This window comes from Trachinotus anak, unplaced genomic scaffold, assembly GCF_046630095.1.
Source record: "Trachinotus anak isolate AG129_WGS33_773 ecotype Australia unplaced genomic scaffold, CSIRO_AGI_Tana_v1 ptg000012l, whole genome shotgun sequence".
NCBI lineage: Eukaryota > Metazoa > Chordata > Actinopteri > Carangiformes > Carangidae > Trachinotus > Trachinotus anak.
The window spans coordinates 10,533,338-10,549,851 of NW_027273863.1; the positions used below are offsets into that span (position 1 = coordinate 10,533,338).

General features: G+C 38.9%; 2 protein-coding genes across 3 annotated transcripts in view; one reads left to right on the forward strand and one right to left on the reverse strand.

Annotated features, from left to right (window-relative positions):
• clstn2a (calsyntenin 2a) overlaps nucleotides 1-16,514 on the reverse strand; it is a 155,149-nt gene that overhangs the window by 21,147 nt on the left and 117,488 nt on the right. For both annotated transcript variants that reach the window (XM_071491875.1, XM_071491876.1), the window contains exons 8-9: nucleotides 15,351-15,608; nucleotides 13,587-13,708 (exon numbers count right to left, since the gene is read on the reverse strand). In XM_071491875.1, coding sequence (XP_071347976.1) covers nucleotides 13,587-13,708; nucleotides 15,351-15,608 — 380 coding nt within the window. The remainder of the gene's footprint in view (nucleotides 1-13,586; nucleotides 13,709-15,350; nucleotides 15,609-16,514) is intronic.
• LOC139629326 (golgin subfamily A member 6-like protein 1) lies at nucleotides 8,338-11,259 on the forward strand. The gene is made up of 3 exons (XM_071491877.1): nucleotides 8,338-8,472; nucleotides 9,125-10,000; nucleotides 10,124-11,259. The coding sequence occupies exons 1-3, from the start codon at nucleotides 8,443-8,445 to the stop codon at nucleotides 10,463-10,465; spliced, it is 1,248 nt and encodes a 415-aa protein (XP_071347978.1). The 5' UTR covers nucleotides 8,338-8,442; the 3' UTR covers nucleotides 10,466-11,259.

Consider the following 16,514-nt stretch of genomic DNA (forward strand, 5'->3'; position numbering starts at 1 on the left):
ATTAACACCCATTGCACACCCCAATACAGGTGCTTTCAATTATTTAGCCTGATGGGACCTCTTCTCAGGACTGTGTGGGCAGGTACAGACTCTGCTTCGCTGATCTCTCCCTCTTCAACCTCTTAGTTTTTTGACCTTTTTAGGCCTTTTTCACGGCACAGGTTTTACTAATATTAAGGATGGCTCTGTTCTATTCAAGTGTCCCAATAAAGCTGGGCAGTCACCATATGAATTCAGCCTGATTGCTGCCCTGAACCAGTCAAACAGTAATTTTAGAATCAGTGTGTGCCCAGTCTGTGGTTGTTTGACATGCAGTTTAAGCAGGGTCACAATGACAGATTAATTGCCTGCATGACAGATGACCTGGCTCCCAGACAACCAGTTGGGCATGTCAGAAATTTGTCAAAAGATCTGTCATAAATTGGAGTGAGCTTGTTTTAATAATGATGCATGCTTGAATAAACTTTATTAGAATTGTCCATGGACAAAACCGTGCTCACGTTCAGTGTGAGCAGTCACTTTGTGACTGATCGACTGATCAAGACAGCAAGAGCTCTGAAGTTGCAGGTGCAGCAAGACCAATTAAAACATAGTGCGAGAAAAAAAAACAACATACAAGATTGGTAAAAATGCACAGTGTCTGCCCAGCTTAAATCAGTCATCATCAATCCCATTACACTGAAGCTGATGAAGGACGTGTTCATTCATGTATTTATGTAGTTTAGTCACTCGACTGGGTGGCAAGTATCAGCCAATAACTGCTCTAGTTATTGGTTCAGTTGCTGCCATGTTTGTTTGGTTGTATTTTGTGGTGGAAAGTGCATGAGAAAAGAAAAATGAATCAGATGTACTGTATATATTCTGCCATCCATCAGCCATCCATGCATGTGTGCGTTGGCAATGTAAATATGTTCAGGTAGAAACAGCTGTATTAGCATGAGGCCCACCAGCTGCATGTTAACACTTAAATAGTCGAAACGGTAAATCAATGGCAAATGTAAGTGCTCATATTTAAACTCTGAACATCTTTCTGTACATGTGAGGTTTCACATTGATGCCATGATTATTACTGAAGTGCACTATAATGACAGTGGTCCCAGGCTAATGTGTATGTCGCTGTGGAACAGTGGCTTGCTAATTAGCAGTTTACCTTGCAGGATAAGTAGTATCATTTAGAGTCATGAGGTGTGTTATTAGCATTTGTTAGTACTAACATTGTTTAATGATTGCTGTTAGCACTGTCGTTGTGATTGGGTGCTAATGTTTTGTTTGTTTGTTCTTGTTGTATTGTAGAACCACACCTGCAGTTATCAATAATCAACAGTGAAGATAACCTCCCAGCATTCGTGTATTCTTGCCGATGCACCACAGTGGTTACACACTCCCAACCAGCTACAGATACAATCCAAGCTATCAGTTCATCACTACACTGAAACTGAAGCAGCTAAATGGTATTCAGCCGGCATTATTTTGATTATTTACACCTGAGCTTTTTCCTACTTGACTTTGTCAAAATGTCTTCTGTGAAAAAGGCCTATTCCTTTTAGTAAACACTAATGGTGACATGATTCCCAGCATAGCTCCGATCCTCATCAACCAGCAGAGGTCTAATCAGAAGGAATAATTAAAAACACCTATGTGAGTGTGCTGGGTTTTTGAATTAGGAGGGAGACCGCCAGGGAGGCACTTTACTCATCATATAATTTCTTTCAAGTATGAGGGAACTATACAAACAGTTTCTTCCTTTTAACTTGGATAAAATAAAAACACAGAGGCTGTGGTATAGACTTCAGATTATCTCTCTGGAGAATTGGAGCTAGTCTCCGAAGTGTTTTACACTCTGATATTATATACATAAGAATTATTTTCTCGCTACACTGTTATCTCTCTACATAATTCTGTGAGGTGACTTTATGTTTCTCACCCTCATATTCACATGTCACTTTGCAGCTCCACTTAAATTCCAAACTTTTTCTATTTTGTAGTAATCTGGATTTCTAAAACATCCGGAGGGTGCTCAAAGACAGATTACCTCCTTGTTTTCAGCACTGTGTTAGATAGGATCAAGGACTGTACAGTTGGTATCCAGACACTTTCTGAGCAGTCCACTATTACTGTAACTATCTCCACTCCCTATAGAGATTCATCCCGCTGTATATTACTATACAATAGCAGTGTTTTATTGCTGAGAGTAGAACAGCAGCGATAAGCCGTCTATCTTGTGGAAATCTGCCAAGGCATATTTACGAGAGACTACTGCATCTTATATATGGGCATGAAAGAGGGAAGGTCTCATGTTCCTATTGGACATAAAAAAAAATACTATACAGTCTAGGGGCTGAATTTAGTTTGTCATCCTATTAGACCAACTACTAACAAGAAGAGCAGTCTCAAATCTTTTTGTGCAAAATAGAGGTTATTTATCAGGTAATAAACCAGATTGACATAATGTGCATCTTGCTAAGGAGAAAAACCAATCCACAAATTATCCCATATTTGCGGACAGCACTGGGGCATTTTAAATCTGCTGACATAAACAGAATAATGAGGACATTCTGCTATCTGCTGTGAAGCCCTTTAATAGGGTCAAGTTTATTTTTATGCATTGGAGAGGTTTAGGATGGATGAGACTTCTTTATATGGATACAAACCATGTATGATGGAGTTCAGATCTGTTTTATGTAAGAAACAACGCCTGACAGGTATGCCTGCTTTTTGCTGATGTGACGGGTGTAATGATTGGTAATAATGGCCGCATGTATTTGCATTACATTTGCTCCTGTTTTCTCCAAACCTATTGATTTCTTACATTTGTGAATTTACATCATAAATAAATCTGAAGCTTTGCCTTCAGGCACAACTACACTCCATCATCATGTTTTCTCTGCCTTTTTCCATGCCCCCTTTATCTGAAACACTTTCTGTTCTTCCTTCTCTTGCTATCCCCACCTCCACCTCACCACTCCCTCCTGACGTCCACCTCTCTTCTTTTTCTCTTTTCATCTCCTTTGTTCTTATTCACGTTCCTCGCCTCTCCTCTGCTTTCCTCTGCTCGGCCACTGTTGTGGCACTGCATTATTGATGCCAGCCTATTAAGTGTCAGTGTGGTGGTAGGGAATGACAAGGATAGTGAAAGTTAGAGGATAATAAAAGAAAAAGAAACTGTAAAATAAAGGAAGAAAGGAAGAGCTTTGCTTACATGTCACTAAAAAATCACTGCTCTAAAGCAGATTTTGTTGTACAAAAGCAGCTTATTTCTATGATTGGCACAAAGCTAAATAATACACTGCCATGTAAAACATTTAATACTCACAACTTCATAAAATAATGTTGAGTTTTGTACTAGTTCAGAAGAAAAAATATCTAAAAATTGCATCAAGGTCTGCTTCAGTACCATGACTGGAACAGTCAAATAAAAAAAAAAACAAACATGTGAGGCCTTAGTTTAAATAAGATCAAGGCAAAATATTACTGCCACTTCAAGCCAAAGGTCTGCTTTGCAATTACATTTCTATGCATGAACAGGACAGAAACTCAGGATGAGTGGATCCAAAGTGGCAATCCAAAAATCCTGCAGGCCTGTTTTGCAAGTCGGACAGTGTGCAGGATTTTTGATTGCCAGTGCATGATTTTTGAAATATTTTTGTCTGTATATCTGTTGGTTATTGAAGCAATACAATATCTGTGAATAATTGAAACTGTACTTTAGGGTCAGCATTAAAAGTTTTTTTAAAGTAAGGGCAGGATTTAGAGAGGGAGCTGACTAGACAAGCACTGAGACAGATAGATGGAGAGATACAAGGAGTGAGAGAAAACAGAAAATACAGAGATGGAAGAAACAAGCTGTCAATACATTAGTATGCTGACTGAATGCTTATGTAGTGCATTTAGGGCACTCAGCAGGTCTGCTGAGTGGTCTATAAGTAGCAGACAGTGGCATTAAGCACCCCACCTCAGTAAACACACACGCACACACTGCACAGACATTTACATTTAGTGAGATGTAGCAGCTCTACATGGGAGTAACACAGGAAGCGCCCGAAGGAGACAAAGTACAGCTGAGCTCTCAGATGAGGTCATTTGAAAAATGGAAGCTCGAAATTAAATAAACACGCACACTGAAAATGTATGCACTAGAGGAAATGTTCAATCTCCTCCCTGTCACTCTTTGTCTTTTCTATTTTCCTCTCACAGAAAAGCAGAAAATGTGTTTCATCAATGCAAGCTAGTCTTCTTTTATACTAAAGCATGCTGCATTCTGAAGGTGTGTGATAAGATGACTTGCAAAATTAGAGTGATTCATGGCAAACTGAATAAACACAGCAATACCAGAGAACATGTGATGCCAACAGAAAGAAGTTACGGATCTGTTAGTCTTTCATACAACAAAAAGCACATCAACACGTCAAGGAGATTTTTTAAAATGCCCATCCGACTATTATAACACTTTTTTCAGCTGTGTGACAAATACATCGCGCATCATTCCAGATGCTTTTTGCTTCCACCTTTAAAAACATTTTTTTTTTATACACTGCCATACTGCTAACTGCATTTTAACTATCTGAGCATTGATGTATGGAATGCAAATAAGTTTTAATAGAAGTAAACCATTTATCAGTTAGTCTCTTGTGTTTGAGATGGAACTGAATCACTCTTTGGATGGACACTTCAATCTCTCCTGGTATCTACAACAAACAGGCAGGGAGGCAACACACACTCTTGCACATACACACCACCAACACCATCCAATTAATCTCCTGAGAAACAAAAGGAGGCTTCTAATCAACACAGGACAGAGAACAAGCCATGGCACAACAAGCGTGGTAATAGCAGGCAGATAAGACAGATAATTGTTGATGCTGTAAAGACAAGATTCCAACCTTCAGTCCAAACCGTCGAAGTCAGACGTAAATGATAGACAGCAGGGGGTCTGCAGTTGTTTCAAGCGGTCTAATTGGTGAAATTGGAAAGTTTATTTGTTATTCACAACACATGGTCCGCCACCATGCCCCGTCAATTGTACAGTTATCTTGGACTGATGTGCAACAGCCGCCAACAGAAATAATTCATTGGCTCTTTTAATCTTTTTCACATCTCAGACCTCAGCTGAGAAAAATACTGTGTATTTGTCTCTCCTCTCACCCTTCTGTTAACATGGATTTTTCTGACTCTATCTATAAGGACCCTGCTGCGAGTAAATAACACCACATTTGTAAGGGTCTAGATCGATGCCACATTGTACACACTTGTTCTTTATCTTACTAAGCTGGGCAAACATACAAAGCCATTCAAACTTGAAATGTAGGGACAGTATAAAAAGGTCTCTTTGTTTTGTAATGTCTTCCTATCCCCCTCAGCTTTATGGCTATGCTTGACATATTCCTACCATCTTTGGCTTACAGGACATTACAAGCATGAGTCTTGATTCGTATAGGACCTGTGTGACTGTGAGTGAATATCTTTTGTGCAGCTGGATTGTACTGATAGGTTCTCTAAACTCAGGGAGACTGAATAATGTGTGGAAAGAGGAGTGATCCATCCTCTAGTCCAATACCAAGGCTGAAAAATAGGTAAGTAGGTATGCCGTGTGTGTGTGTGTGTGTGTGTGTCTGGTTGTGTTCACAGATGGAATGAGGCTCCCGTCAGATGTGACATTCCTCCAGAGTGCACGATCGACATGGAAAATAGAAGCCTCTCTCTCTATTGCCCTCTCTTTGCCAGCTTCCTTTCATCCCTCTCTGCCCCTCCCCTCTTGGGTGAGAATTGCAAAATCAATAGAGCTAAATGGAGTTGCCGCGGAAGCCATTGAGTGTCCTCTCTAAGTGCTGGAGGAACAAGGACAGTAAGAAACAGCTGTGACATACCATAGTCACCTCTGCTTCTTCTTCTTCTTTCTATCCACCAAAACTCTTTTCTCGACAGTCTCTCTCACTGTCTGAGCTCGTCCTCATTATTCATCACTTGGCAGTGTAGCACCCCCTATCCTTAGTATATCCTATGTTTGGTCTAGTTATTACTGCACAACAAAGTATTCATATGTAATTTGACTAGTAAGTTATAGACTGTCTAACATAAACACACCATAGGTTAAAAAAGCAGTGTGTAAAAAAGTGTGGAAGTGGGATTTAACGCTGAGGTTAGATATTATATTTTGACACAGTCACTTACCCAGTTATTTAAGACTGATTTATTCAGAATGTCTCACTGAGGTCAAGAGCTCTTACAAGAGACACCAGAGAACACATTGCTGTAGATATCTACAACATTATAACAAGACAGTCACTCAAACCAAGCAGCTGAAGCAACTGCACAAGGGAAACTGACATTGCATTATGATCTACAGTAGCACGGCGTATTTGCAGCCTTGCTTTTTGAAGCTGTTCTGCTACAATAAGCTTTTGAAACCAAATTATATGAATTCATACTCTATGGATCTATAGTTGTAATTACTGTTTTGTAATTCTCTGTAATTGTTTTTATTTTTATTAAGAAAGAATTGAAATGAAAAACAGGGCGAACGCATAGGACAAGATGCTCACATCTAATTATAACTTAATCAACTTTTTTCACAGCAGACATTTTGGCAGTGTCTGAAGTCACACCCTGTTTGCGAAGTGCATGTAGTCCATCCCCCAACTCAGTGCCCTTTAAAGATGCTAAAACTGCATTTACAGAGACTGAAATTACAGTGGTGACACACTACACCTGTCAGTGATGACAGTCATGATTTGTCAGTTTGCTGCTCACTATAGTAGGGAAAAGTGGATTTTTGAATGAGGGAGTAATTTTGCAGCCTTTGACTTGTCATCCCATGGAAAGCACAGGTTTAACTAATAATATTAACAACGGCTCTGGTCTATCAACCAGTGTCAGCCAGAATTTACAAGACAAAACACAGAAGACAGTGGTGCTGCCGTACCAGCCGTGTATATATGTATATATATATATATATATATATATATATATATATATATATATATATATATATATATATATATATATATATATATATATATATATATATATATATATATATATATATATATATATATATATCGGCTCTTCCTATCATTGTGAAGCAGAATTCACCAAGCGTTGAATAGTTCACCCACTAATAGGGAACGTGAGCTGGGATTAGACCGTCGTGAGACAGGTTAGTTTTACCCTACTGATGATGTGTTGTTGCAATAGTTAGGTAGAATAGTTCTATTCTATTCTATTCTATATATATACATATATACACACATATACATACACACACACACACACACACATATTTATGATTTTGTTTGTTTATTTAAATGAGGGGATCTGTTGCCTGCTTCATTTCAAAATGCTGATACACACTCTTTCATGTGCTTATAACCCAAAAATATCAAGGGTAACAAAATATCCAGTGTACTACTGCTTTACAATTAGTATCAGGGAGGAAAGCAGATGATCTGCAGCAAAGAAGTATACACCACAAATCATAATATTTTGTCTATGAAATATTTTGTTGTACTACATTATAAAATTTGTCTGACGATATCTGTCTGTCCCTGCATCCATCCATCCACCTGAACAAGTGGTCCTTGTGGTGGCTCCTAAATGCTGTGAATAACCAATTTACCAAATGTATAGTATGGTGCCCCGGCTGACAGATATAGGACCACCAGTATTGGCATTTACAGTAAGATAGTAAACCAAATATCTTCATATATTAGACTGTGAGACAAAAAAAGACATGTCAAGATGTCATCTTGGTCTGTGGAAATTATAAAGGCTTTTTTCACTACTTCAGTATGTAGTTTTATATTTTTTCTTATGTTTTACAAACTGATTCATTTAAAAAAGGCAGCCCTAGGGTCTAGTATCTGGATCTCTGAAGTTGACTAGTATCATCTAAGACATAGACTACTTGTCATAAATGTGTACTCTTTTTGGATAACGTTAACTGAAAAGTGTGTTACTTCATAATAAAAATATAAAAAATAAGAGCACCGATGTGTTGATGTTTGGATTTGTGAGGAGAAATATTTGATACTATAATACTGTCTAAAAAGGCTTTAAGTGATTATAGTATATAATCCATGTTAGGTGACAGGTGTAGTTGTGCTTTTTGTATTTTTAATGTTTGCAGTGGAAATCCTACATGCATCATGTAATGCCACATGATGAAACCAACACTGAGTTTTGTTTTTTTATGTTTTTGTTTTGTTTTTTTTCTATGGCCAACCCTGGGTTCTCATCACATTCTAAACCCTGTTATGATGTTGTACAGAATGTTGTTATCAATCAAAGCCAAGAGAACTCTGGTCAGTTCCAACCAGACCTCCAACAGGGAAATATCTCACAGAGGAAACACACACACGCAGAAACGACTCCACGTCAAACACAAATAAAGTTACTACAACTTCTACGACAACTCCAAAACCGCTACACTATCTGTGTCCACCCAAGATGGAGAGAAGTGCGAATTCAAAAGGCCAGGTAAGATTTTCTAAGCATGAGATACTCAGAGAAACTTTTTATTAGTGTTACATTATTTAGGCCAGCTTAGTTTTTATTTTCTATCTTCATCTTTTATCTAAAGCTTCAACAAAGACAATTACAATTTAATTTTCTAGAGAAGGGATGAGTTTTCAATAAACCGCACCATATTAGTAAGAGCCATTTGCTTTCCCTGTGTTACTGTAGTTTGCATGACATGAGTTTTAATGGATACTATGCAGTTTGTTAACGATATTTCACTTTACTATCCTGAGGTATTATGAAAAACAGAATCAGTATTTAAATGATTTGTAGCTAAATCAGTGATAGAGAAAAACTTTATTTTGTTGGTAGTGATGCTCTAGTTGCATTTCATGACACATGCATTAAAGGTTTTGAGTGAGTTACAGGCTTTCGCAGGTATAGATATATTTCATGTGATGATAACACTTAATGCTTTGAGAATTTCAATGGGGAGAGATAATGAAATGATGGATGAAAGTTAATCTGGTTTCATGAAATTGATATATATGATATGTATAATGACATACTGTATGTATAAAGATGAAAGATCTTCTGTGTTTTTGTGTGTAACCAAAGTAAGGATGGGACAATATTTAAAAAGTGTTGCATGTGTATTTGTGTCTTTCAGTCACCCAGACAAGTGCAGCCTGAAGATGGCAACCAGCAACAGGGACAATTTCCGAGCAAAATGCTGCACCCCCTCCAAAGAGCCCTACTGGACTCAAAGAGGAAGAATGAACTGCTGGCTGCAGAAAACGATGCTCTGAAGAAGCAGGTCAACAGCTGGGAGGAAGAAAAGAAAAACTTACTGGATAAGAGGGACTCCTTGGTGTCCACACTATATATGACTAGAAGCGCTTTGGACAATCTGGTGAAGGATTTTGAGTCTGTGAAAGCCAGAAATACCCAGTATGAAGCCAACTGCATGGAGATGGCAAAAAGGATCAAAGAAAAGGAAGAGGAAGTGTACTTTTTGGGAAAAGATCTTCATTTGTGGCAAATTGAGGTGGGGAAGATCGAAAATCTCTTGAGGGTAAGGTGCAACCAACTCCGACAGATGGAGCTATCCTTCACCAAAAGTATTGCACATGTCAATGCAGAGTGGGAAAAGCGGTTGACTGCCAGGGAGGAGAAGGCGGTAGCTGAGCTCAAAGCGCTGCAGACGAGCTGTGATGAGAAGGTGGAGGCCATCACCCGCGAGAAGGATACTGTGATCAACAGTACCAGGACTGAAAAGATGGCACTGATAAAACAAAACTTGGAGCTCTTGACGAGACTGAAATCTGCGGAGACTAGGATCCACAGCAGCAAAACTAAGTGGCAGGCAAAGGTTGACACTGTAGAGGAGTGTCTTAGATTTGCAAAGAATGAAAGAGAGGAGCTGCAGAAGAAGACTGCAGATATGCAGGAGAAGTGGCTGGCCAAAGAAGAGGATTGGACAAGACAGACCAGCAGGATGGAGGAGGACATCCAGCGCCTCACTGAGGAAAACATTCAACTTCAGGTATGTCGCCTCGACCAATCATTATGATTTGAATGGTAACTTGTTGGACTGTAAGTTTTTTTTTTTTCATGTTTAGCCTTTGTTAGAGAAAATACTGAACATATGCTGTCTCTGTGTTTTCAGGAACTGGCCTCCAAGTCCGACAAAGACAAGGCAAAAATTAAAAAGGAGGAAGAGAAAGCAAAGAAGGAGGCAGAAAAGAAGCTGAAGGAGGAGATGAAGAAGCAGAAGAAGCAGGAGAAGAAAGAAAGAGAGGAGAGAGAGAAGAAGGAGAAGAAGGAGAGGAAGGAGAAGGAGGCGCAGGAGAAGAAAGAAAAAGAGGAGAGAAAAAAGAAGGAGAAGAGGGAGCGGAAAGAGCGGGAGGAGCAGGAGAAGAAAGAAAAAGAGGAGAGAAAAAAGAGGGAGAAGATGGAGAGGAAAGAGAAGAGGGAACAGGAGAAAGATAAAGTAGGAATAGAGGGGTAAGACCCTTTTCCCTTCAAGCCCACCCATCTCCCCCCACCCCACCCCCCAAATACCCCTCCACCCTCTTATTGTCATTACTACATACAGCTGTTCCAGGTCTCTCTCTTTTTTTCTCTCTCTTCCCCCTTCCTCCCACTCCCTCCTTCTCCTCTTAAACCCAACCGGTCTTTTTCCTCCCCACTGACACCAAGTGCTTGCTCTTTTGGGTTTCTCAATTCAATTAATTAATCCTACTACCCCCCACCACTCCCTCCTCCCATCCCTCCTCTTCCTCAACCCTGTAAACCACCCCCTCACCCCAACTCCCCACCCCCTGACACCTTTAACCCCTCCCCTTACCCTTCACCCCCCCACCTGTATGATAGATTCATAATCTATCTCTCTAATTTTGTCTATCTATCTCTATCTCTCTATCTATCTCTATCTATCTATCTATCTATCTCTATCTATCTCTCTATCTATCTCTATCTATCTATCTCTATCTATCCTTCCCCCAAAAAAATAAAAACAATTGAATTTAAAAAATAATTCAATCTTGTGTGTACTATGAAATATAATCCTGCCAGCACCACTGCGAGAAGAAACGTTGCAGGTTCAGCATCAAACTTTAGTCCTTTACTCGCCAAGATGCCTATGTTGGACTGAGGTCAGAATGGATATTACAGTGACTCAATATCGCCTTTGAGGTACAAAGTTATATTAAAAGTTGGGACATCGATAATTTTTGTTCATTTTTGTTCATTTTTGATGTTTGTTTAAAAATAAAATACTTATAGATCACACCTTTAATGTTATTATTTACATTTTAAAAAATATTCCATCAATATTTAATTTTCACTACTCACATTTGCAGTTACCTGTGTTGAACTTCACTGACCATTCAAAAGTAATTTGTCTTTTTGCTAATGAAAGCTGATTCAAGAGGAATTTTGATGGATTTTAAAATAAAAGAATAAATCAAAAAATGCATGTGCCTGCATTTTCCCTTGAGTTGTACAGTTCACTACACCTTCTGGCTTATTCAGAAAATACATCCAAAGAGAATATTGTATTTATAGAAGGCTGCTACTGTTTTCAAAGGCACAGTGCTCACCTATCTTTGACATAAATAACATGCGTTGCTTTAGGGCACACATCAGGTTTTGATGTCAGTTCCTTAGATTGAAAGAACAGTGGTTTCTCTCTAGACTCACCATTTTGCACTAAGATTCCACAATAACACAGACCCAAATCAGTTGTAAAAGAGGCAGAGACATCAGATTCTTCTAATGCAATCCAGCTGCCAGACATGCTTTCTCATCAATAACACAAAAATTCTTCAAACCAGTTTCATTAATCTGCTGCTTTTTCTATCTGCACCTAAAACCAATAGTTGAGTCCATGGTCGTGCATTTATCAAAGAAATATTACTGAAATTAAAAACACAGTAAATCAGTACCATAAGCATTATATGAGAGTCACAGATTTTCATCCCTTAATCTGCCCATTTGCGCTCCTATGTCATTTCGCTTGTTAGGCTCCGGTATTTCAGACCAGTTTCCATTTATATTTAATTAGTCTCTGCAGAAGCGACTTGTTCTGGTGCGTTACTCAACATAAATTCTCTTTGACTGCACTGCATGCATCCTCTGCGGTCCTTTACAACATCCAACTAAAGAAGCAAATGGGATCCCTGCTATCTATGTACTATATATGTGTGTGGGAGAGAATAAGTCAGAGAGAGAATAGGAGAAAGATAATGAGAGAGAATGAGAAGAAGCTAGACTGAAATAGAACAGTGTCTTACGGTTGTTTGCTAAGAAAATGCAGCAGTCTGCTACATGGCTGCCCTTCTCTTTGTCGCATCCACCTCTGCAGGCCTCAGGAGAAAAGAATGCTGGACTGAGAAAAACACTTTTCAATCTACCTTTGGCCTGGAACAAACAGCTACCTGGTTGGAGGGTACACAAGAAAAAAATATATTTTGTTGTACCTGTGACCCACAACAAACAACTCTCTGTCTGAAAGTTACACACCAGCACCAGCAGAGATAGTTGCAAGAAAACAGACTCTGAGGTTTGCTTGCATCTCTCCTGATGCTAAAAACAGTATTGCATGTAATTGTGCACACAATCATCTGTGCCAATGTCAGAGGAAAATCCAAAATAAAAGTAGTCATCAGAGTCAATGCACATACAAAGTCACTCTCGTACATGCATGAGCACACATGCGGAAAAACCCAAATACAAATCTCTTATAATCTGCTCAGTGAGCAAAAACTCTGGAGAGCTTGCTGTAATTATGAAGCATTTTCTACTGAGTTAAGTTTGAGGCGGATATATGTTCTATCCCAAAGGTAAACAATATGATTAGATTTACATCTACCATGCATTATTACTGAGCCAGGGAGAGTCTGTGGAAAAGGGGAGATTCCTGTACAAGAGAGTTCATAGGCTTATCATCAAAATCATCTCAGCTTTGGAGATTTTCTTTTCTTTTTTACAGTAGGATTTTCTCTGCTCAGTGACTGCTTGGTGAGCAGGAGTAACTAGGCTTCCTTCAGCTGGATGAGGCTCAACCAAGCGTTCATCTTGCTGAGGTTCCCTTGAGCAAGACCTTTAATCCTGTCAGCTCCATGGTCACTGGTCTGACCCTGCATTGTAATCCCGAAAGGTATGGGGAGAAGTAGATATCACTGTGTGGACTATGTGAACTTGTGAACTGTGTTGATAAAACTTAAAATTTTTATCTTTATATTTAGATGAATTACCTGCCTGCTGTTCATCGTGCCTAATGCATTTCCAAGGTTATTTACAGCACCATTATATTAATATGCAGGATACTTCTAGGAACAAAAAAACATCTGATTATATGCATCTTTCAAGCTGAAGCTACTTCATATGATGCATCTTTTTTCTTTCAAAAGCTTTCTACAAGAAAGAAACAGGAAGCATCACTGCAAATTAGTTCAACAACTTCCCAGACGCATGGCAGATAATTGAGAACTGCTGCTGGGTGAGCTATTACGTTATTATCCATAACTAAACAGACCTTCCACTGTGGGTCTATGTTTGTGTGTGTGTGTGTGTGTGTGTGTGTGTGTGTATGCTCGCACTCAAACACGCCTATACACACTCCTCACCTGCTCCAGTTTCCAGTGGAACTCGGCAGGTCTGAAAGTGTCGACCTGAGTGAAATCTCTTCTGAGCAGGAACACCAGGCGGCAGTTGTGAACGTACAGAGAGTAATGGTGGCGGTTCATCTCTGAAACAGGAACATTGCAGACATGCATGGTTACACAAACATAATTCTACATTATAGAGTATCAGTCCACAAGATTATTGCCTCTACTTCTAGGACAATATACTGATGCACCTGCTCCTCAATTTTTCTTTTGGAGGTGATTTGATTATCATACGATCATACATTGATTTGATTATGATACGATCATACGGTACAGCTGTGTGAAAAACTTTTCAGCTACTGGAAACTGTTTCCCCCTATCAAAACACAGCAGTCAGGATGAAAATGGTCCAGTGAGTGTGGTCACAATGTGTGCTGCTGGAATGTCTATTTTATGATTATTGACTGATGTCTGTATAAAATGGCTATGAAAGGCGTGGAGTCCCACTTGCTCTGCTTTTATGAAAGACCTCAGTAATCTTGAGGAGGGAAGAGATCGTGAGCAACAGATTCTCCTCTAAACACCACATAAGTCCACAGTGATGAGCTACTGGTGGCCTTTTAAAGACAATGTTTGTGTTGTTTTCTAGTGAGCACCTAGTGAGTTTGGGTGTTAAGATGTTTGTCAGTCAGGACTTGTATAAGTAAAAAAATTATGACAAGGCCATGTTTTGAAAACTTAACATTATTTGATTGATTATGACTAGGATTACAGAGAGCATGCTCAGCAATTTCAAAGCAATCCAATATGTTAGGAAAGGCAATTCCATTACTATCAGTTTTATCATTTGTTGTCCATATAAGCGTATTGTGCCAAAATCTCATACTGGAATATCAGGATTCACAATTCACATGTCTAAATGAATGATAACTTTTTAAACTGTAGCAAAGTCTATCACAGAAAGAGCTCTTCAGTACATACTGTACTTCCTTAAAAACATGCTTTAAAAAAATGTTGTACTTAGTGGGATGTGAGTATAAGTTATGACTAATTTGGTTATTATTCTGACATGTTGCTATAGAAAGAGAGGATGCTGTGAATTATCATGATTCTAAGTTTTAACCGCATCACCCACCCCTAATGTCACTTTATTCAGAGCCATGGCGAGACCCAATACGTGCTGAGACTTCGGACACCATTTATGTTCTTTAGCCAAAACATTACAAATGAAAAAATGGGTTATAAGATTCTAGTGGTCTAACATGAACGACCCTGCAGTTTTGCATCGCAAGATCAGAGTACACTCTTCCTAAGCTAATAAGCCATCTGTGAAACCATTGTGAGAGTGTACAATTTGCAGATGGCTCGCTTAATTACACAGTTCAGGCAGCTCAGTTCAGACATGCAGTGGAGAAAAAAAGTTTAGTTTCAAAGGGCATTTGCTATTGTGGGCTTCACTCTCTGTCTTAATAATCTTGTAATTTTGAAAGGATCATTTGATCATGCACTGTTTATGGCATGTCCTCCATGTAATGCAGGGCACAGCAGGAAATCAAAGTATAAAATGTTTAAATTTCAATAAAAGAGCCATAAGGACCAGCAGTTTTCTTTATTCCTAATTTAGGAGCACAAAGCAGCTAAAATGTGGGAAAATTAAAGGTCAATTGTAAATATTGATGACAATTTCTAGTTCCAGATAGTACATTTTCACCCCCTGACATTTTTGTTAAAGGGCGAAATTTTGCATCTTAACAGTGATTAGATGTGAAATCATTTCCTCACCGGTCTTGTCAGAGTTACAGAGTAAGGTTTCCTTCTCAGCTCTGAGTCCTGGACTGGGCCCGTGTTTCATCCAGGTTGCTACGGTGAACTGGTCTGTCAGGTTTTGGGGCACAACGTGATCTGGAACATTGGCAGCCTGACGCCCATCGAATCTGTAGATGAGGTCGCTGTCTCGTCCGCTGTCAGTCAGCAGAGATGCCGTCCAGTTTGTGGAAGGGCTGGGCGCAGGAAGGAGGTCGGTGCTGCCTGATGCTGCACCTGGATGTGCCAATCAGAAGACAGGACGCTGTCAAGACTGCTCCACAAAGAAAAAAACTGGAGAGAAACTGCTTTGCCAGGATCTGTTTCTTCTTTCTGTGTCATGCTTCTGGATGTCAGTTCATGCCCTAATGTTGTGTGTGCACATCAGCACTCTGGTTTAATAAAACATAATTCTATAAACCAAAATATGTGTTTGGTTAATATATTTGTTGTAATATAATAAATCAACCCCTTGTGGTAAAAAAAAAAAATCATATACATGGTTCTTATGGGAATCTGCTTGTTTGAAACTTTATATTTCTCCTACTACCACGCACTCCGTCTTCAGATGCCAGTGTTTGAACTTGAAGATGCAGTGAAGCTTATATCACAAAATGCTCTAATTTTTTTAAATTTTTTCTAATTTTATGTTTTGAAAGTAGATGAGTGATTCAAGACACGTTATAATTAAGATGTTACCCTTGTCAGTCAGATAAAGCACATATGTAAATCTTTGTTTGCTATTTCTCTTGTAATCTTTTCACACTTTGAGTTTTTTCCCCCCAAAATAATCTGATTGTAGGTTCTTTACATGTACTGTATGTACAAAAAAAACATATTCTATGGTGTAAATAGGAAGGAACAATTAACACGTTACAGTTTGACACGATGTTTGGAATTTCATTTAAAATAGAAAATTAAATTCACAATAGTCTTCAGGATTAAGATGGCGTACAGGAAATTGGCATATTAATATACTGCAGAGGTTAAGATGTCAAGAGGTAATTTCTTCTTTGAATAAAATTTTTCCTTGTCTCTCATAATTATTATTTCTACTCTTTCTCTCTCACTCAGACCCCTCTACTCTTAAATAGCACCTCACTGTTTCAACAAGGCTTTTCATTTCCTCACTTGTTCTCTCAC